The following is a 22835-nucleotide window of genomic DNA, read 5'->3' as shown; positions in this document are numbered from 1 at the left end:
CAGTGTCTAGTAGGAGTGGGCACTCAATGAAGGTTTCTGAAAAGAAAGAATTTGAATTTTAGGACTAGGTAGCCTTTAGACCTTAAAAGTTGTGTACAGAGAACACAAGATACCGGATTCTTTCTTTTCATTTAAGTTTATGTGTAACAATTTATAATTCAAATACAAAGGCAAGTGGGAGAACTGGACTGTCTCCACTTTCTGAACAGGTCTGCTGCCCCAGTGCATGTCCTGAAAATGAGTCTTCGAGAATATGCAGACAAGCACCCAGAATGGAAAAAAGTTTATCTGCCAGAATCATTAGGTTGGATTAAACAGAAAATAAGACAACAGAACTCTTGACAATCAAAATTTATTTTATCTTTTCTTCATATGGTAAAATATAATTGACAATTTATTTCATAATCATGGCAAATAGAGCCTTGCTTACCAAATAAAGGCCAGAATTTGCTCCAAAAACTTACTTTCTGAATTATTTCTTGGACTTATTTCAAAAAATAATTAATTTCCATTTATATAGGACTAACAACCTCCAAATTAAGCTGTGCATTCCTACATCTAACCACTTTGAAAAAATAATTAATCTTTTGTAAAAGATAGATTTAATAAAGTTAATTTTTTTTAAATTCAGGAGTTCTCTCTAGGAATTGATATATTTTATCTACCATGTCTCTACTTCCTCTTACTTTCAAAGTATCACCAAAGCCAGTCAAATGCAGTCTTATGGGACCAGGTCTAAAATACCCGCTTTGTTTTACTTTTAGTGGCCATGGTTCCAGTGCCAAAGCAATGAGCCTGTGTTTTAAGTCCTAATGTCCAGCCATTCAGATGAGGTATTTCAATTTGAACAAAGGCAACATTTTGATCTGGGCACTTTGCGCTCATACAGAAATGGTCCAAATGTAAAACTGAGCGCCAAAGCTATTATTCAGATGCACACAGTGCCAGCCTCACGAGCTGGTGACCGTGCAGTGACCCATGCCAGAAGGGCCCGGTGCTTGGTTTAATGCTCTTTTGTTGCCATCTTGAATTTCTTAATAATTTCTGAACGACAGGCCCCGTGTTCTCATTTTGCCCTCGGCTCTGCAAATCCTGTCGCCAGTCCCAGAGACACGTCAAAGGGCTTTGACCTGAATCATCTGACTTGTGATCTCTGTTTTCATTTGTCATTGAGGATAGAGTTGTGGGTAGTTTCCAGCATCTCCTCCCAAGCGAGATGACCCTAGTTCTAGAACATTTTCAAAGATGTAAAAGTTGGGGGTCATGTGATTCACTGGGAACAATGCAGGAAGGAAGCACACAAGGATGATTTCTGTTTACTGCAAGTCGATAGAGTTAAAATTACACCTTCATTGGAATATGGAAGAATCAAGCCCAATGCGAGAGATATATATATACACACACACACACATAATCATGATAATGAAAGAACTTGCTCATCGAAAGAGCAAATATGTTTGCACATGTGCCAATAAGCTAAATATAAATACATTCCTCTGTAATTCTGTCACTAAGATGATTATTCCAGCAATTCCAACAAAAAGCAAAATCTGTGCAAGGTCTGAGCTTGGCTATTCTTTATAAGAATAATGAAAACATCTTCCTTTTCTGAATTAGAAAGCATCATTCTTCCTGTTCTTTTTCAAAAGAATGGTAGGGAGCAGTTGGTCCAAAAATGCCAGAAGAATGTCTATCCTCCATTAACACAGAGGAATAAACATTTCATTACAGGGCACGGACCTCTGCACAGGGGGCTAGAGTGTGATTTTAGAATCAGGAGCTGTCAAGGAAGAGGAATTCTTTCTAGATACCTTATGAGCCAGGGCAAGGCTCAGTGGGCAAGAAAACAGTGTTACCTACACCTCCAAAGGCCACGCAGGGCTTTCTAACCTGGGCTGCATATTAGAATCACCTAGAGGACTTAGAAAAATAATGCTGTCTGGGCCTCATCCCAAACTAGGTAAATTATAACCTGAGGTTGGTGCTCAGGGCACGGTCTGAGCTTTCGCATCCACAAAAAGAAAGTTGTGGGCTATAGCAAAGTCAAACAGCTGTCTACTTAGAAAACTTGAAAATTAAATATATATTTCTATCTGATTATACTTAAACATAGACGCTGTTAACAGAGTTATTTCTATGTAAAGTATTAACTATAGGTAGTTTAAAAATATTTTATAAATAATTTAACCATCTTTCTCTAAGGTTAAACAACACTTCCAATAAATAGCAAAATATTTAAGAGATGAAAATAGTTTTTGAAGCAGACATTTCAGTTATTTTTAGGAAATCTGAAGAATGCATTGAAGTTTAAAAGTCCTTTAAATTCAGAGCTGGATAAGGCAAGTAGTGTTCTTCCTAACTTGGAGTACTTTTTAGATATCAAGTGTCTTCTTCCATTAAAAAAGAAAGAAAAAGCTGCTCAGACCAAAATTTAAAATTAAGGCATTTGGAAACTAATCCATATTTTCTAGAACGTCTCCTTTAATAATATACTTTTTAAAAACGGCACCAAACATTTTTACAAGTAAGTACCTAAAGTTCTAGTAACCCTAGAGGGGAAATTCCTTTTCAGCTAATTTTTGAGTTCCAGGGTAAAGGTGTTCTTGAAGATTTCACAACTCTGGATAAGGAGTCTGAGAGGGTGGCAATGGAGGGCGAAGGGAGGCAAGGAGAAAGGGAGAGAAGAAAATACGGAGGGAAAACTGAGTCCCTTTAGTTACAGAAGTTTCTAGGCTGGAGAAGGTTATCATAATTGTACTTGATAATTCCCTCTGTGAACAGAGCAGAGACAAATGGTCTTGGTTCTGTGTTTCCTATTTACAACCTTGGAAGCAGACCAGCTGAGAAGGGCCAGGGCCCTCAGGTTCAGACTTTCCATGTTGTGTTTGTGTGTCTCAGTTGTATACTGCAAAAAACCTAATTACAGAAGACACTGGAAAGACTGACCTGCTCTCTGGCTCTTAGCACGTCGCTAACACTGGCAGTCCCTGAGGGGGCGTTTGGGAGCATCATTTCAGGAACGAGACATCAGCTACAATGATTACATCTTTTTCTGTAAAGAGCTTGAGGAACACAAGGATAACCAAAATTGAGAGCAAACCCAAATGAAAATTGATTATTATACCAATAATTCTTCACCAATTATTCTATAGAATTTCCAGAAGTAGTCAATAAGAAGATAGTCAAAACATCAGGCACGATAAGGAATAAACTTGGAATATTCTCCAACATCGCTGAGACAAACGAGAAAAAACACATCTGCAAATATGCTAGAACTGAACATCACTGAAACAGCCATGCCAACAGTTTTCTCCAGTGAAGGGTTCAGCTAGGAAAAGAGCTATATTGCGGAAGTGCCAGCTCTCATAAGGTCCTTTTACATTTTAAATCCGAGGTCAATGATTGCCATACTGACTTAAAGCTTTAGAACACCGACTTGTTTTTAATTCTAGCTCAAAGGGTTAGGCTGAATGTTTCTCTCCTTGTTTGATGCCAAGAACAAGATGTAGGAACCAGTTAAACTGCACAGTCCATCCTTTGTCTCTGCAAACTTCAATCTGATCAAGAAAATACTTCTTTGCATCCTCCTCATTTTTCCCCACTGTTAGGGCATCCCGAATATATTCAATGTCTTCTTTGCTTGTTAGCTGGGGCATCCCCGTCATCAGCATCATGGAGAAGAGGATGATCAGTAGGTTTGTGTGATGCCGAAGGGCTAGATAAGCCTTCACACAGACATCCTGGATAAAGAAGAAAATGCTATTACTGTGGTTGCTGTAACGAGGTAGGCTAAGGACCACTGGGCTGTACTGGAATTTACACGGCATTACTCCACCTGTGAAAGGAAAACATCATGAGCAAGGTGGGTATCTTGCTGCAGATGAAAAACTGGATGAGAACATAAGCTATTTTCCTAGCCTCTTAAGCACTTTAGTGTAATTGCACATATCCAGAGTGTGCGCAAGGAAAACATTGATACATTAAGTCGCATCTTATTTCTTACTCTACCTTTTTACTTCAATCTCAGTCGTAGGAAATTGAGGGTGGAAATTTCTGGAGTGTCTGAAGAGGAATGAGTCAGGTTTTGAACACCACACTGGGATCAATAAACTTTATGTCAGTGTAAATCATGTTTGCCAAGGGCTAATGGAATCCAAAGAAATGATGGGAATGTGGCGTTTGAGATTTAGTTTTCATCTTTATTTTACAATTTGTCCTAGTCTAAGAAAAGAGATGAGCTAGCTTTTCATTGTCTGACTTTCAAAATTGTTGAATGAACTTTGGGATTTTAATCCAAATTCTGAATACTGAGCGAGAGAGAGGCCTTTAACAAATGCCATGGCTGGTCCCTCCTCCACAATCTTTGGAGCAGGTGACACAGGTGAGTTAATCCACTTATTAAGCAACAGGCATGGTTCCAAAGCATGGAAAAAGAGACTGGGTTCCCAATTCACAACACGAGAATAACCCAACCTCAATATCATAACTTCACAAAGACAGCGTGTTAAAGAAAACTGAAGTTAATGATTGCAGATATAAATATTTCAAATAAAACATTGAGTAAAATGTTAAAAGAATAATCCATCATAGCCAAATAGGGTTTATTCCAAAATTTTAAGAGTAGTTCATCATAAGGCACTATGACAAACTAAGAATAAGGACTAAAATCCACTGTTGGCTTTTATAAAAGTAACGTAACTTAATATGTAATGATGTGAAGAGTTATCTGAAATTACCAGTCAAAATCATTCTGAATAATGAGTACCGATAAAAATGAAGTATAAAATCAGAAAAGGGAAGGTAAAATTGTTAGTATTTACAAATAACTTAATTGTCTTCTTGGAACACTGAAGGGGAACAAAACTGAAATACTATTGTAACTAGTTTTTATTAAACTAGCTTTTTCTAAAATTAATAAATAGAATGTTATAAACAGGAGCCACCAGTTAGAAAGTGTAATGAAAGACAGATGCTGTGAATAATGGCAACCAAAAAACCATTATTCCTGGGATAAATATATACACAACTATGCAAATGCCATTTTCAAAAACTAAACATTCATTGAGGCACGTAAAGAAAACTTGAAGGTGCAGAGGAACAGAGCACATCCTCAGTGATGAGACTGCTTATGATAAAGATAGAAATTCTCCTCAGATTAATCTATAAATATAATGCAATTTCAATAAAACTTCCTACTGGATATTTAAACTCAGATATGGTTTTAAGTTCATCTGGAGTAATTAAGGCATGAGAGAACAGTTTGAAAAAGTCTAGTAATGAAAAACAGTACTTGCCAGACTAGATATTAAAACATATTATAAAACTACAACATTTAAAACTGTGTGAGGGGCTGGCCTGGTGGCGCAGCAGTTAAGTGCACACATTCCGCTTCTTGGCGGCCTGGGGTTCACTGGTTCGGATCCTGGGTGTGGACATGGCACCACTTGGCAAGCCATGCTGTGGTAGGCGTCCCACATATAAAGTAGAGGAAGAGGGGCACGAATGGTAGCTCAGGACCAGCCTTCCTCAGCAAAAAGAGAAGGATTGGCAGCAGATGTTAGCTCAGGACTAATCTTCAGAAAAAAAAAAAAAAAAAAAAAAAAAAAACCCCAACTGTGTGAAACAGTATGTACTCTTTTCCAGAAAAAGATAAGGAGTTTTATGGAACAGAATGGAAAGTTCAGAGACATATCCAAGCACATAATAAATATAATATGTAGTAAAGGTAACTTCTCAAATTAGTGGGGAGAAAGATCTATTATTTGATAAATGGGGCTGGTACAACTGGCTCATCATTTTGGGGCAAAAAATAAAGTTTACTCCTTGTGAATACCAAAATAAATTCCAGATGAATGAAGGATTTAAATATAAAAAGGGCAAATATTTAAATATCATGGAGTAGGAAGGGACTTTATGAAGATGACTTCCAAGGTAGAATCTGTAAGGAAAAGATGGAGAGATCTCAGAAACTTCAAACTTTTGAGGGAAAAAAAGCCATAAACAGTATTAAAGGAGGCAAATAACAAGAGAAAACATATTTACAGCATGACAGGTCACTTCTTCAACCCCCGGCCCTCTAGCTCTTACAAATCAATGAGGAAGAGAGAAGTAGTGGGCTAGAAATACAGGCCAAGGATATGGATGAAAATTCCTACTATAAGACACAAAAACAGATATGAAACACATGAAAAAATATGCAACCTAATTAGTAATCAAATAAACGTCACTTAAAATGAGATGGAAACATTCACCTACCAAATTGGAAAATCCTTTCTAAAAAAAATCTTTTTAAGGAATGTTCACATTCCATAGGCTGATGGTAGATGGAAGTAGGTATAATTTTACTGGCAGACAATTTGCTAACATGCATCAAAAGCTTTAAAATACTTATAAGTGTTCTATAGCTTAATCGTGGTGGTTACATGACTGATGCATTTGTCAAAATTCAAAGACCTGTCCACATATAAAGACTGAATTCTGCTGTATGGAAATTATTCCTCAATAAACTTGACTTTAAAAATGACTACATCCTTTTACCCAGCAATTTCCAGGCTAGGAATTTACCTTAAAAAAAAAAAAGGATAATTTTGCAGTGATTTGTCTGCAAGAATGTTCATTAGAACATTGTTGAAAATTGTGGAAACTTGAAAGCAACCTAAATGTCCAACCACTGGGGATGGATAAAAAGCATTTACGAAAGCACCTGCAATCGCCTGCTCTGTGACTACTAGAATGATATTGTAGAAGAATATTTAATAAGCATGTGAAAGTGAGTTAAAAAGCACACAAGTAGTATAATCCCATTTTGGTAAATGAAAACGAAATACTTATATAGAAAAAAGAATATAAGTTTACAGACCAAAATATTAATAGTGATTTTTCGTTTTGCTTTTAGATTATCTTGTCTGTGTCATTTGCGTGTGCAGAGTAACTGTAGTAATAACAGTCATCATGCCTGTGTCATTCTATATGTCAAGGCTGGACCGCGTACCCACCCATCACCCTGGTCACGTGCAAAACCCCAGGGACCACTTTGCAATTTTTAGGCGAGACGATATATACAAAATGCCTGGCACAGAGTCCAGCCCGTAGCGAGGGTTCAGTAAATGTTCGTCCTCCTCTTTTTCTCCCTGGACGGTAAATCGACTCTGCGTCTCTCTCTGCTTACTCGCCACGAGGTGGGAGACTCGACAGACCCTAAAGACTGTTGGGGCTGTTCCTGCTGTGGCCCAGGCATCCCTTGTCCCCTGGAAGCAGTCCCAGTGCATTAGTGCTCCTGCATTCTTAATGACTCCTCTTACGTCCGGAAATCAGTTTCTTTTGCTTCTCCACAGGACCCACCGAAGTGTCGCTCATTGCTTGGTAATTACACAGGTTAAGGGCCGACTTCACCCCAGGCACCCGTCTCATTAATTTGCCAACTCGCACAATTTTCACAAGGGCATAGATGGGGATGCCTGTTGACTTTGAATTAGAGTACATTCTGATTTTTAATTATTTCCTATCCTTCTGTACACTGGGGGCTCTAGGCAAATCCCGGGCTGTCTGAGCCCACTGTGTGGTCAAACTCTTTAATAGAAAATTTTTGAGCAGGAAAATTAATCTGGGGCCAAGTTATAACACCAATCTATAGGTGCTCTGTAAACACTGGTTAGGCAGCAACACCCCGATTCATCCGCTGCTGTGGCATGCAAAGAGACACGTTAAAGGAGAAGAGCGGACCTGTTTCTCTTGCTGCCATCTCACTGATAGAAGGGATTTCTGCTGGCTTGAATTGACTCTGTTAGTTCTGGTTTTCACACACTAGGGTTGCTACTACCAGAAAGAAATTTCAACCCCAAATTTAACTGCATGGCCCATACTTGTTAGATGCAGTGTCTAAATTCTAACTGGCTGTGTGGATCTGGAGACTTGGTGCAGATTTAATTATCTTTTGCTTAAAGGTAGTGTGGAGCAGTGGTTAACGGCACAGAGTCACACCTGGCTGCCTGGAGTCAGGTCCTGGCTTTATTACTGACAAGGCGGACCTCAGTTTCCTCATCTGTAGAATAAGAAGAATAATAACAATACCCATTTCATGTGGTTGTGGTGAGGTTTCTGTGCTATGTAAATGGTTGGCTCTTATTAATAATAGGAAGAGAAGTTGCATTATTGAACACACACTTATCAACGCTGAGGAGGTCACCTTCCCATCAGACTACCTGTCCAAAATGTCTCTCAGATAGCCAAGATGGCGAGGTGAGTGGGAGTAGGAGATAAGCCATACGCCAACCAGTGTTGAGGGAGGGCTGTGCTGGCATTGTCCCACCGAGGGAGGCAGGCAGATGGAATCGTCTGGCAGCCTGGCTACATCTGCAGGTGGTTCTCTCGCTATGAGGGGCGCAGCTGAGCACGTGCTCCCCGCACTGGAGTCCCAGAAGTTTCATTTCTGCCCTTTGTACTCAGCCATAGGTCTGTGAGAGCGACCTGACCATGCTGTCGTGGCCCGGAGGCCTGCTGTGGGAGGGACGATGAGGATGTGGCTTGGAGAGCTCAGGGGGAAGCACAGAACACAGAAGTTACTGGCTGTAGCAACAGAATTTTCCCTTCTGCCAGGGCTGCCTGGCATTGACCGCAAACATCCTCATTCTGTCCTTCTCAACTGCCTGTTGAAGGCTTTGTATTATTGAGTGGAGAAGACGGGGTCAGGGAAGACTCTGAGTCCAGGGACCTGGTTTAATGTACTCGTTCGTTAATGAGTGTGACTGGGGGGGACCCTGTAATATTGTTAAGGTCATTCGCTAGAACACTCCCCATTAGCAGCTAATAAATAGATTGGGTCTACACAGGACATCTGCTCTTAATTTCGTAGTTGATTCAAATGCCTCCATTACGGCACCCGGCACCAAAGGAAAGGGTTGCTTTTACAAAGCTCTGACTCCCATAACTCTTGGGAACAAAGGAATTTGTTACCATTTCAGGGTCAAAACTTTGACCTGATTTGTTAACTGGGCCAACTGATTAGTTCACTAAACTGAAAACAAACTACTTTCTACGCACAATCTACTAATTTCTTAACTACCAATGGGCAGTGGCTGCTTTAGACTGTCCAAGGTCATACGAAATAGGCCTACGTTTTCTTAAAACTAAACTCCCCCATTCTCATCTAGAAACAAAGTGGAAGTGAAATATTACTGTAGACATCCACAAGAATGAGGAAGTAATCTCAGGACCATAAAACAGAAATTCCAGTTAAAGAATCGAGGGCTGAGAGGAGAGAAAGAAGAAAAACTCACAAATATTCATCAATGGCAAGAAATCTTCTCATCCGCCTACTTTTCCTAAATAGTAATGTTGCCTCAGTCTGCTAGAGGAAGGAGACAGTGGAGAAAAATATTATTTCAGTCAAAGACAGAGGAGTTTATTTTGTGTTTTATAAAAATCAAGGATTTGGCTAGGCAATGTCTTTAGAAGTTATTTTTGGAAAACAGAGAAGGTCATTGATTAGCAGACCTAATAACTCAGGAAGAAGCACCTTCTGGTAAATCTGAATGAAGCGTGTGTCCAACACTTGGCCGTGCATTTGTTGAGTTTGAATTAGGATTCTTATCTTTAAGGACTGCTTAAAAATGATTCGCAGACTAGTTCTGTCTGCCAGCGGAAGGGCTGTACTGCTGTCTTCTCAAATATTTAGCTAGAAGGTCGTTAGAAACCTAATGGTTACAATTAAACTGTTCTACTTGAGTCAAATATTCTAAACAGACTGTCTGTAGGGGTGGGGGTATGGGTTTATATATCTTCTAGCATTGTTCCAAAAAGAACTGAATGTGGCTTATTTGGACACACAAAAGTCAAAATAACGTTAATTAGAAGTGAGTAGAAAAAAGAAAGAGAATAACAAAGGAAATGATCCACAATGGGTTTGGGAAAACACTACACAAATCCTAAAGACTTGCTCTGAGCGGTCTTCAAACATGTCTGTGGCCAAAAGGAAAACCAAATCTGTACTTCATCCAGTGCTCAGAAGATTTAAGAAAACTATTTGTTTAGGAGAAACACAGCTTTTCCAGAGACTAAGATCGGAATTTCGCAAGAGACCTTTATAAAGAGTACACTTTGTAACATGGTGAATAATGTCCTCGATAATATTCTTACGGTAGACAAAACAGTTCTCTAAAAGAAACTAAATATGAGAGAATGATGCCAGTCGGAAGGTTATTCTTGTTAACTGTTTAAAAGTAAAGGGGTCTGATATCTTAGGCACTGAGTCACACAGCATGCCGGTGGATTAACACACAAATACAACCCAAGACCATCTTTCCAGCCTTGTATTCATCTCTTTTCCAGCAAAGAGAAAAAATTCAGCAAGCCCATTGAGTCCTAACAATTCTATAACCCCACACAAGTCCGCATCTGGGGGAGACATCACACCAACACATCAAACTCCCACAAATGGCAGAGGCTGGACCCTTCCAATGGAGAGAGAGTGAAGGACGGGAGTCTTCAGACTTGGATGGAGGAGGCTGAGCTTGGCCTCGCTAGCAGTCCAGGGTGTAAATCCCAGGAGGGACTCTTTTATCATCTCAGCATATTATGGGCAATTTGACAGGTAAACTCATCTCCCTGTTGACCTAAAATAGGCCTTTAATACAGCAATTTGCGATTCATCGATTGAGCTCCAAATGACTTCTTTGCTTTGCTCTCTACCGCCCAAATCCAGCTTGGGCACTGTTTCAAATTTCCTTTCTGGACTCAAATTACGCTACACACTCCCATGTCTGCCTATGTTCCATCCATACTGGATAACTGCACTTTTTCTTCCCATATATTGATACTAAACCCTAACTTCATACCCTTGCACATGTGATTCTTTCTGCCTGGATGTTTTTTCCCTTCTCTATATCTGCCTGGTGAAATGAAATTGAACTCAGCCCTTAAGGCCCTGATAAAAGCACTTCTTTCGCTCCACAGCCCTTGTCTGTTCCCCAGGGCGGCATTACTTGCTCCCTCTGCGAACCACGGTTGAGCTCCTTGGTAGGAAGCTGTGTGTGTATATCTTCTGCTGAGCGCTGGGGCTGGGGCTCTGCACTGTGTCACCCGGGCCCAGCACAGCGTCTGGCACACTGTGGATACTCTGCAAATACGTGATAAATGAATGCCCAATGTGCAGAAGCCAAGTTCAATGTTGGGCAAGATTCATTGCTTTAAAATCAGGATGGATTGGAGAACGATCATATTTGTACAGACGTCTTGCCTTGTCAAGAGCAGAACTTGAGGCTTCTCTGTGTCGGGCCCAGTGCCTGAAATGCAGTGTGGGTTTAACAGGTGTGTGGAGGCACAGTGCTGTCTTGGATATGGAAGAACAGGGCCTGGGGACTACAGTAGGATGGAGCAGGAGGCTGAGAAAGCCCAGCCTGGCAGGTCACAGGTATAGACAGTTCTAGGTGTAGACAGGTGCAAGGGTTGCCACGCAGGAAGGGGAGTCAGAGAAGCGGGAATAGTGAGGCAGCCGCAGTCTACAGGAGAGTGTTAGATGGCAAGGTCTCTGTGGTCCCCATGTCCCTGTGGCCCGGTTTGGGGACAGTACTTGAGTCTCCAGGAGGCAAATGGCAGGAGGGAGCAGGTCCCAGTCCCAGAAGCAGGTTACCAAGCAGGGCGCTGGGGGAGGAACTGAGGCAGAAGCAGTTAATATAACCTGGGGTTGAGATGAGAACTAGATGGCAGCAGAGATGGACTTTGAATAAAGGTTCCTAAAAACCCGAGTCAGGACTCTGCACAGAGACTGGGCGTGGGGCTGAGCCCGAGGTCGAGGGGCCTGGGTACACCCTGGCATAGGGACAACACTGCCAGAAGTGGAAAGCAGGCAGGGCTGGGGAAAACTGGCCTCCCAGATTAAAATAACACAGTGACGGGGTGCAGACTTGTCTCCTGTAAAACACTTCTGAAGAGTGACATCTAGGGGCAGTGCCTTTTGAGCATGCTCAGGCAACTGCCTGCCTTGCGCAGAGGTGCTTGTGAAGACATCATCTGGCTCCCCTGATTGCTTCAGCTTTACCTGACATGCATTTACTTAGTGCCTACTGTGTGCAAAGAACATCTTCAAAATGCCTGTTTATACAAGGCCGAGTTGTTCGTGCTCCTTGAAAACTGGCCTCCTTGAAACTGCCAATCTGTGCCTGAGTTACTACTTCATAAACTGATAGAACATCCTGTATTATGGGGAAGGAAGAAACCCAAGGGGTCATCTCGTCTCATCCCACTCCTGCCGCACGCAGGAACTGCCCCTCCATCGTTCGCTCCTTCCCTCAGCCAGCCCCAACTGGGTGCTTACTATGTCTCAGCCCCTACGTGAGGGATTCAGGCGAGACGTGGCCCGGCTGCACGAGCTTACTCTAGAAAGGGAGAGACAGAGAGCAGACTAGTACAAATAACGAGATGCTGTAAAAGCAACAGGCAGGGGCTGTGGCAAAGAATAACACGAGAGGCCTCATTTAGAGGACGGCTCTGAGGAGTGACGTTTAAGCCGAGACCTGAAGGGCAGCGGAGATGCAGAGGAAGGTCACCGTGACCTGAGAGAGGGAATGCAGGGCGAGTGCCAGGGGGGCCAGGTTGGCGGCCAGGGGCTCCACGGCCCAGGGCCTGGGAGGGCAAGCTTAGGTATTGAGATTTTCTTCAAAGTGAGATGAGGAACCACTGAATGGTTTAGAGTAAGGCAGTAACATTGACTCTATTTCTTAACTTCAGTTTTTAACCAAATTCTGATCAATTTACAACCTTCTAAAAGACCAGATATTTAATATAATGAAGGAAAAACAGTAAAATGTTGACAGTGCTATTTTTAGAAGGTGAGATAATGTTTTTTTTTTAATATCCTCCTGATATTTTCAATATTTTGCTGGCTTTCGTGTTTTTAAAGGATTTACTACTGTTAAAATTAGGGGGAAAAATCCCATGTTCTTATTTAAAAATAAACAAGAAGCCAAATTTCATTTGCCAGTGATATAAATGTGTTTGTATGTCGTATATGTTCTATAATTGTTCAGTGAAATTTGAAACAAAGTGGTTCTAGAATAAATTTCCAGTGGGTAAAACATCGTTTTCTTTTTTATCTCTTCGGTAACGGAGAGATTTTTCTAAGGAGAATTTATTTATCAAAACCGTCATCATTGAAACATATCTGTTTAGTGCCCTGTGTGTAGCATGCTGCTCCAGAGGCTAACAGATATTTCTGGGTCAAATAATAGGCCTTGTTTTTTTGTCTTTTTGGCTGATTACAGCTTATTCCTGAACTCTCTCCCTATTCGAGAAATAATGTCTGAATATGGTCCTAGACTACACTGTTTACATGGGAAGGAGAGAGATATGGCATAAAGCAGAGCCCTCCTCTTTCAGTTCCCCTGACTTCCATCCTCTGGCCACTAGCTAGGTATATTTTTAAGTCTTTGCGTAGAAGGCTCCCCTCACCCTTCAAAAAAGTGGGTTAACTTTTCTCCGCCCTTCCTAACAGGTTATTCAAATGTGCTGCATGCATTAATTAACCTTATCTACTCAAAATTAACGATTCACTGGAAATGAGGACACCTTTAATTCAGAATGTAAATATATACAACATTTCCCAGTTACCTAAAAAAGGCAGCTTTATTATACAAGATCCTGAGATGCTATTTCGAGAGTTTAGAGATATGTTCCCTGAGCTTGAAGGACTTCATCTCAAAAAGGGAACATAAAACTAAGAAACAGAAGAGCTTCTGGAAGGCTTAGGAGTATGCAAAAAAAAAATTGTCACATGATGAGTCAAATGATGAAAAACCTTGCTGCTCATGTTTGTCAAGCTGGAAACTTTAGAAATTCTGCATGTGTATGATTGTGTGCGTCTATGTGTGTGTTCCGCTCTTTTCCTGCGGTGAGTGAGGAGAGGGAGGCACACCTGGGGGTGGGCAGAGCTGGGACCCCACCTGCTCTTTCACCAGAACACTGCTGCCCTGTCATGTTTTGTACACTGCAGTTCTGCTTAAGACCTCATTTCAGAGGGGGCTTCTCAACGAAAAGTTTTCAAAGGTTGAGGACCTGCTGGGATGTACAAGAGAGGCTCCCGTCTGTGGAGTTTCTGCTCTGGTCCAGGCCCTGGGCTCAGCATTTGACATATTTCATTTAAATAATCCCTCAAAAAGCCACATGAGGTAGGTCTTAGTATTTCCACTTTACAGATGATGAAACCGAGATTCTGCCAGGACAAGTGATTTACATCATGTGCACAGCTCTTAAGGTGCAGGGCCAGAATTCAAGCTCACGTTTGTCTGCTCCAAAGTCCATCCTTTCAGCCCCAAGGCCATGCTGGATCATCTGCATTTAAGGCTCAAAATGCATATATCCACAGGCCCTTAAATAGTACCCCCATACTCCAAAACACTGATAGATATCCGTACCAGTACAATAAAATTTACAAAGGTGTGTTCTTAGCGGTGCACAATGCCTAGACATTGCTTTAGTGAAAGAGGTTTTAAAGACTTAAGAAACAAGCCTTGGTCACAAAACATGGAGAAATGCTCCCAGACTGGGAGGATAGACCGTGCAAAGCTCTCTGCGAAAATTTGTTGCTTTGGGTGGAAGCTGCCTGGAGGGGGAGGCGGCCTCTTCTGGGCCTCCCCATACCCTAACTCTTTTAATTAAGGAATATTTTGAAACTTAACAAAGAAGACAAAAGAGGAAGTACGGCTAGGATTTTAAGGGTGACATGGCATTAGAGGGTCTATGGGAATGTTGTCAGCAACAGGACAGATGGGCAGACATTCTGGGGAAAACCACTGGCAAAAAGGAAGAGAAGATACACACAGAAATGAAGAGAGACTGTTAGCGAGGTCAAATTCCTGCATCTGTCTGACTCTGTAAACAGCACTGCTGCCGCTGTGTTTGTTCAAAGCTACTCGCAAGAACCCCACCTCCAGGAGAGGACAATGGAGCGTTTCCCCCCCTTTAAATGGTAAAATTCTTCCAGGTTTTCTTTTCTTTTTTTTTTTTTGTGGAACCATTCTTCTCTTCCAGGAAGTTGTCAAAATATGAGATTCTTAACTTTAAAGAAAAACAGGACTGAAATATGTCAAATCCCTGGAAATAGTCTGAAACCCAGTTAGTTTACACAGAAAAACACACACAAAAAATCCTCAGACCATCTGGCCACAGAGATCTCAGTTTCTCTGACAACACTCCTGGAACCGCGGGGGCGGGGGGGCAAGTCCTGTAATCACCAAATCTCACCAAATCTCCTAGCCAGGAGAACAAAGAGGAACAGCAGCTTTCAAAACCACACACCCGAGTTCCTGTTCCACTGAGCTTTAAGGCCCGTGTCATCTCGCATGGATAACGTGGGAGTCTAGGAAAGACTCAGGAAAAAGACTCCTTCCCAAAATGCTGAGTATGAATTGAACCATGTTGAAGAGGCCTGAGGGAGGGGCTCTTGAAGGGAAGCCAGGGCAAACGTACAGCAAAAGGAACCACTCTTGGCCTCCGTTGGTCTGTTTTGTGTTCATAAGGCCATAAAATAGGTATATGATAGTAGTTACAACTTTTCTGAGTTATGTTCCTTCCCAGGTATTAAATTTGCAAGTGTGTAAATTTTACTCCTTGGGTATTTGAAATTTGATAGTCAAAGTGGATGTGGACCAGGAAGGAATGAAAAAGAAGGGAGAATGTGAACACTCCCAGGGAGGGGGGTCGGCCCACGGCGGAGCTTGCTTACAGGTAAGCAGGACAAGCTGGAGCTCTCTGTGGAGCCTGTAGTCAAGCTGACAAGATTCCAAATGAGAGAAGGGACTATCCCTGACAAAAATGAGACAAGCAGACAGTGGTGCAGCAAGAATTCCCTGTGTTGGTAACTTGATAAATCCACGCTTGTAGCAAAAGTCAAGAGAAGCTCACTATCATTTGAGAGTCCAGAAAAATACACATAAAACTTGGATCTTCCAGGCGATGTCTTGAACAGATAAATATTCAAAAGCTAAGAGCTGCTTGCCAGGCAGTCTTCCCCTCAGCCCTCTCTTCAGTACCAGCATCCTTCTGGTGTTCTATATTAGCCATCCCACCAATTACGGAATACTTGTACTTGCTATTTGGTTTCAGGTGGGAGGATTACTGAGAAGCATCATTGCACTCGGGGAAGGAACGGAGAAGATGGGGTGGTCACACCAGAAGGGAGTGGGCAGAGGCGATAGGAGCCTCAAAGTGGAGCAAGAAAGAGGTGAGGGCTGCTTCAGGCACCAGCGGCTTGGTGTTGGCAGTAGGCAGTCAAGAGGGAGGCCAGTTACCTGAAATTTCTGGAAGTGGAGGCTTGTCTTCTTTCCAGAAGTTCCCATCACAAACAGGAAGTCTGGGGTTAGCACAAACGGCACTCTTTCTTTATTAATGCCCAGGAAACTTTTGTAATTCCCAAGAATGTGCCCAAAGTCAATATGAAATAGATTTCCTGAAGAGAAGAAAATGACTGACATCATTATACTGGCATAAGCGCTTGTAACCACACTCTGGTTTATTTCTTGAAATATTTTTTTAAGTTGCCTGAAAATGTGCTATCTTGGGTAAGAGAGCTATTTTTACACTGTTTTATCAGCCTGTGATATTTTCGTCTTAGCAGGTGTGTGTCGTAGTAGCCACAAAGCACTCTTTGAACCAAGAGTGTTTTTGATATTCTTCCGGTGTTCTTTAAATGACAGCTGGATGCCATTAAAAAATCCTCATCTCAGAATTATTCTTAGAAATATAAATCAAAACTCTCTGGCTTATAGGTCGTCATTATGCTCAAGACTCTCTTCTCCCTTTATGTAACTCAGGATAGACTGCATTTCACCCCTTCCTGAGGGAGAAGCATTCACCTTGTCCTTTTGAGTAGCATGACAGAAATAAACCATTTTGAGGCTCCTTTGGGTCAATTTCTACTACCGTCACCATCACCACCAGTTACCGTCATCTCTTCTCATTCAAATAGCCCTTTATCACATGTATGGTCCATAAATGTGTCATCCCTTTTGATTCTCACAGAGAGTAAGGGATTTACCCCAATATGGTGCTTTTCTAGACTCTACTCTTAAATTGGTCCAAACTTCTTAGAGAACAATTTCCTGGCATGGTGGCCAACACTGACCACTGTCAGAGTGGCCATTGAACCAGTAAGGAGGGGTAGATTATAAAGGCACAGCATTTTGGATTTAAGGATATCTGTGAGTTCCTTTTGTTGCTTCTCTGCACATCTGACACTATCTTGCCCACCTTCACTAACTTCTGGGATATGATTCTATTCTAGCTTTCTAGCTACTCTCTGACTTTTCCGTCTTTCTTTCTTCCTTCCTTCCTTCCTTCCTTTCTCCCTTCCTCCCTCCCTCTCTCTCTCTTTCTTTCTATTTTTTGAGGAAGATTAGCCCTGAGCTAACATCTGCTGCCAATCCTCCTCTTTTTGCTGAGGAAGACTGGCCCTGAGCTAACATCTGTGCCCATCTTCCTCTACTTTATATGTGGGATGCCTGCCACAGCATGGCTTGACAAACAGTGCGTAGGCCCGCACCTGGGATCTGAACCAGTGAAGCCCAGGACGCCCAAGTGGAATGTGCGAACTTAACTGCTGAGCCACCGGGCCAGCCCCTGACTTTTCTTTCTTAAGTCTCATTTCCTGCATCTTTTTCCGCTACTTACTCCTGGGTCCACTCTAGGGTGACAACAGCATCTATGTCCCTACACGATAATGACTTCTAGATATGAAGTTGAACGTTGAACTCCACTTAAAAATTACTCTGTGCTGGGGGGGCGGGGCAAGGGGAAGGGAGAGTCAGTGTCCAATGGGTCCAGAGTCTCAGCTGGGGACGATGAAAAAGTTCTGGAGGCGGATGGTGGTGATGGTTGCACAACAAGTGAATATACTTACTGCCGCTAACCTATACGCTTAAAACTTGCTAAAATGATAAATTTTATGTTATGTATATTTTACCACAATCAAGAAAAGGTACTCTACAAATAATAAACTCACCCGTCTCTGTGATCATAATATTGTCATTGTGCCTGTCGCCTATTCCGAGAACAAAGGTTGCCACACAGTAGCCAGCACAGGAATAAACAAATCTCTCCACTGCTGCCTGAAACTAATTAAAACGCATCTGAACATTAGTTGTGTTCTAATTACAAAGAGCAGTGTCAATTTATTGCAAAAGACTTCCAAGAAGATACTATTCTGGGAACCATTTTCAGAGGGCAAGTTAGTTGCGCCTGATTTCACTGATGTTAGACCTATTAAGTGCCAACTTTCTCATCACTACTTATATATATTCTATATTTTAGGTGAGGATTCGATGAATCACGATAGCACGGGGAGGAAACAAGAGTCAAAGGGCAACAGTAACTTAATCAAAGGGCTCACTTCCTCTCCATGCATCACTTGGCCAACAACCATTCAGAACCCATAATAATTTTGCCTTCCTTGGTGAACGTGTGTTTTGTTTGTGACCACTTACAGTATGCATGGGTTCACAAATCCACATGTATAACAGACTAATAAACGCTACTAATTATATTTCCTCCCCAAAAGGCTGTTAATCGTGCAAATGAGAAGTGCTAATCCTGAGCAGCAGAACTTTAAACAGTCAGCTTGTGAAGGATTCAGCATGTGTTCTTCAGAGGAACGGTGGAACCGACATTTTCAGCATCTGTAATTTACCATTTAGGTTAGAGTGCAGTGGCAAATTCTAAATTACTTTAGAGGGGATGTGGTGTTTCCTAGGTAGGAAAGACTTTACACACGGTAAGTAAATTTTTCTGCCGAACGACAAAAATAGATGGTCATAAAAAGTGCTAACGAATTACTTCACAGAATCAAATTTTATGCAAAGCACGCTTGATAATCAAAGCAGCAGCAAATGCTCATGGTGTTCGGAACTGAGCGCCTCTGTTTTATACAGAAGTGCTATGTCACCACAGAAAGTACTCAAAGTCCCCACAACCTGATGAATAAAGGACTTCACCAACACGTCGGAAGGCATGATGTTGGTAGATGATTCGAAAAGGTGAAACTGCTATTACTATATAAATGATAACTTGTCAGGAGCCTTCGGAGTAGGGGAAAACTGGAGCTCACCTTTTCTTCAAGAGGGCATCTCTCTTTGAGCCAGTGACTCAGGACTTCATCCTTAAATGCTCCCGTGTTGCCCACTGTGCTTTGCTGAATTTTGGCAATTGTTGTGGCATCTTTTACAATCTCGATCATTCCTACGGGAGGATGCACAGAGTTTGATGTACACTGGGGCCTCGTGCCTGATCCAGAGGAGGAATGGCTATGTCTTTGTTGAGTGGAGGGCAGAGGGCTTTTTCAACCAAAGGGCTATTTTCTGGGTTCGTGCTGTTGGTTTTCTTAGGAGGAAGAGAAAGAAAAGGAGGAGGATATGGAAGTTGTGGGGGACACCCTTTCAATATCCCTGAATGAAGAGGAAAGGGTGGGTTTTGAAAGGTCCTAAGTAAATGCATTTCTGTGCTGAGAACTTCCTTTCTCACTCGGCAACCTGTGCTTTTCCTTTTTTAAATTACAGGGTCAAATGTAAATGGTTTTGTACAGCTCTGAAATCAGAAACTTGAAATAAAAAGGTTTGACTGAAACTGAAATGTTCAATGTCTGTAAAAGTTCCCAAGAGTAGAGTATGTAATAGCTTTGATAATTCGGGGATATTAAAATAAGTGACAGATCTTTCTGTCTATTTTTAAATGTTATTTGTGAGAGAGAAGTTTCCTGTGCAACGAAACGAGTTAAAGTTTAGAGGTGGAGAAGTCAAGAGCAGGGAACAAGTGCTTACTAAAATCGTTTCCATGAATAGTCACAAAGATTTGAATCATGCCTTCACGGATTTTCAACATATCCACATTAAATTTAGAGTCATATTCACCAGCCTTGGAACATCTTCTTCCTTTTCATATGCATGATGATTGTAACTTTTGAGTTATTAAATGACTACACTGAAGGGATTATGACCCTTTAAAACTAGCCGAGTGGTATATTCATCTCCCGAGGTAACCACATACCAATTTTGTCCCCAGTCGAAATGCAACCATATGGCAGGAGGCACAGATCCAAGGATTCAGTCTCCCAGATAGACTCCATGATCCTTAGAATCTGGGCATCAAAACACAAAAACGTTTCCATTATAAATATATGTTTTTCTTCTCCTTTAAAAAAAACAACAATCTTATCTGGTAACACAAAGTATACAAGTAAACATAAAATTTATCAGTAATGGTTGTACTTTCATTTATCAACTTAGTACTTTAAAGTTTCCTTTTCTTAGGAGCCTGTTAATTTTGGTCCCTGGGATGTTGGGGAGGAGGATAAACGGATTTCTTCCGGGGTAGGTTTTAGATAGGATTCATCTATCCCAACGTTCCACTCTGGTTATGTGAACGACAAAACAAAGTACATAGCGGGCAAGCGCAAACTGTCATCAAAATGAGAGGACGAATAGAGTGATGTGCTGTGTTTTTGAAGTGCCCATCTTCGAATAAGTCAAAAGATTGTACAGATTTATTGAAAATTTAATAAACTTTCAAAAGTTTGGAAAGATTTCTTTTTCTTTTTTTAAAGTACTTCCAGGACAACACATATGCCATTCTTGAAAAGAGAGCAAAGGGTATTATTGTTTCCATATTAGAAATAAGTAAAAACAGAAACCGAGAGAGAATTGAAAACATGACCAGTTTTTAAATAGGCTACATTTAAATCAATGTGGTTTGCCTATTTTAAATAAATCACACTAAATATTAGAAATTATGTTACCTCTACAAGGTTGAACGACTAGATTATGGAGAATATCACTCTACGGATTTGCAAAGCTAAAGTTAAGCCAGAAATGTTAGAAAGTATGAAAATGATTAACATTGCTACCTTCACCATTCACCTTGTGCTCTAGGAATCCATTCACTGTTTTATTTAACTGCATGATTTCTCCACTCGCCTACCTATTCATCTTTCTCTCTTTCCTATCAAATCATTCACTTGAGTTTGTGTATGTGGATGTGTATCGAAGGTGAAGTATCTAAGGAGAGCACCTGTGGGCATGTAGCTATGTCTATGAATAAGTGTCAAATGGATGCTAGGAGGTAAATACGTCTATATTCTATATTACCATACTAGGGATGGGGTGTATAAAAAAGAGGTTAGGTGAGGGAAGTATGTCTGGCTATTTGGGAATGTTGGATTTGCATCTTCTCAGGAATGGACAGAACTGTGATGCTCACTAGACTGCAAATCTAATGGTCCACAGCCAGATTCCCCCAGTGAGAACTCTCTATTATGTAAACTTCGGTCACTCACTGTTCATCATACAAAATAGAAGAATGGGAATAGAGTCAGTAGAAGGCATTTTTTTAGATCCAATACAGAATTCTTTTTTCAGATAATTGAAAACAAATTTCTTAAAAGTAGCGTACCTGTAAAATAAGCATGTCTTGGCGCAGATCGTCTCCATGTTTAAAGATAATTCCAATGGTTTCATTTGAGAGAGCTGTAGGGTCGGCACGTTTAAACTCAAGCCACAGGGGCTTCTTCTTGGAGGCCATCACTTTGCATTTTTCAATCTGGAAGGAAACAGTCACGTGTTTCCTACCCACAGATGAACACATATGGTGGAGACGCACATCCTCTTGCAAAGCATCACCATAAACAACCAGGACAAAGTCCTCTAGTTGGAAAATTATTTTCAATGGTTTGGGTAAAGAAAACACAAAAAGTCTTCTCATCAAGTCTAAAAACACTAGCAAGATTAATTTACAGCACTTAAACCAGTGTTTCTCAAAGTGTGTTCCATGGAACCCTAAGAGTCTGTGAAGGTGCCTGAGAGGTTTGGCAGATCCCATTCTCTGCACGCCCCACTCCCATAGGGGTCTGATGCTCCCATGTCCCCTTTATTACAGAGCAACCTTGCTGTTATTTCTTTATATATTTGGGCTTCCTCTAAGATTTAATTTGAAAAAAAGAGTTGTACTGCTACCACAGTGTCTAAAAACTATTATTGCAGAATCAGATGCAATAGGCCAAATCTAACAAGATGAAATTTAATGGCAATAAATGGAAATCTAGCACTCAGGTACAATGTGTCTCCCTCCAAAAAAAAACCCCCATACATCTAAATAGATTCAAGGTGGAAGAAATGTGGCTTAGCAACCACTCACTTCAAAATAAAAAAATCTTAGGAGTTTTAGCCAAAAGTGAATTCACCATGGATCAAAAATGTGATGTGGTCTTTAAAAGCAAACGCAATTTGAAGCTGTATTAATTCGTCATTATCCCTGCCAATCTCTAAGTGGATAAGGCCAGTGGATAGTGTGTGCTTTTGCTGTCGGGCCAGTTTACTTCTAATTGTATAGAAAATTAAACACGAAGAGACGAACTTCCCCTTCTGTCCAGGGGAAATATCTTTCAAAAATGAAAGTGGAATAAAGAGTTTTTCAGACAAACAAAATTTGAAAGAATTTCTTGCCAGAAGACTTGCACAATAAAAAATATTAAAGACTGAAGGGAAAATGATGCCAGATGGAAATACGGACCTATGCAAAGCAATGAAGAGCACCAAAAATGGCAAATGTGTGGATAAATAGAAAAAAAAGTCTAATCAGTTAAATATATTTTTAACTTTTTTTTTCTTTTTTTTTTTTATTAATGTTATGATAGATTACAACCTTGTGAGATTTCAGTTGTACATTTTTGTTAGTCATGTTGTGGGTACACCACTTCCCCCTTTGTGCCCTCCCCCCACCCCCCTTTTTCCCTGGTAACCACCGATCAGATCTCCTTGTCAATATACTAACTTCCACCTATGAGTGGAGTCATATAGAGTTCG

The 22835-nt window shown here is 41.1% G+C and overlaps 1 protein-coding gene across 2 annotated transcripts in view; it reads right to left on the bottom strand.

Annotated features, from left to right (window-relative positions):
* Window positions 1-3086: 3086 nt before the first annotated feature.
* Window positions 3087-22835, bottom strand: part of PIK3CG (phosphatidylinositol-4,5-bisphosphate 3-kinase catalytic subunit gamma) — a 31567-nt gene continuing 11818 nt past the window's right edge. For both annotated transcript variants that reach the window (XM_046670734.1, XM_046670733.1), the window contains exons 6-11: window positions 21427-21573; window positions 20026-20116; window positions 19091-19221; window positions 17990-18101; window positions 16281-16438; window positions 3087-3740 (exon numbers count right to left, since the gene is read on the bottom strand). In XM_046670734.1, the coding sequence (XP_046526690.1) occupies window positions 3462-3740; window positions 16281-16438; window positions 17990-18101; window positions 19091-19221; window positions 20026-20116; window positions 21427-21573 (918 nt within the window). In that variant the 3' untranslated portion in view covers window positions 3087-3461. The remainder of the gene's footprint in view (window positions 3741-16280; window positions 16439-17989; window positions 18102-19090; window positions 19222-20025; window positions 20117-21426; window positions 21574-22835) is intronic.

The sequence above is a fragment of the Equus quagga genome, chromosome 8 (assembly GCF_021613505.1).
Source record: "Equus quagga isolate Etosha38 chromosome 8, UCLA_HA_Equagga_1.0, whole genome shotgun sequence".
Taxonomy (NCBI): Eukaryota; Metazoa; Chordata; class Mammalia; order Perissodactyla; family Equidae; genus Equus; species Equus quagga.
The sequence above is the reverse complement of the archived record's forward strand: the minus strand, read 5'-3'. Positions and strand labels throughout refer to the sequence as shown.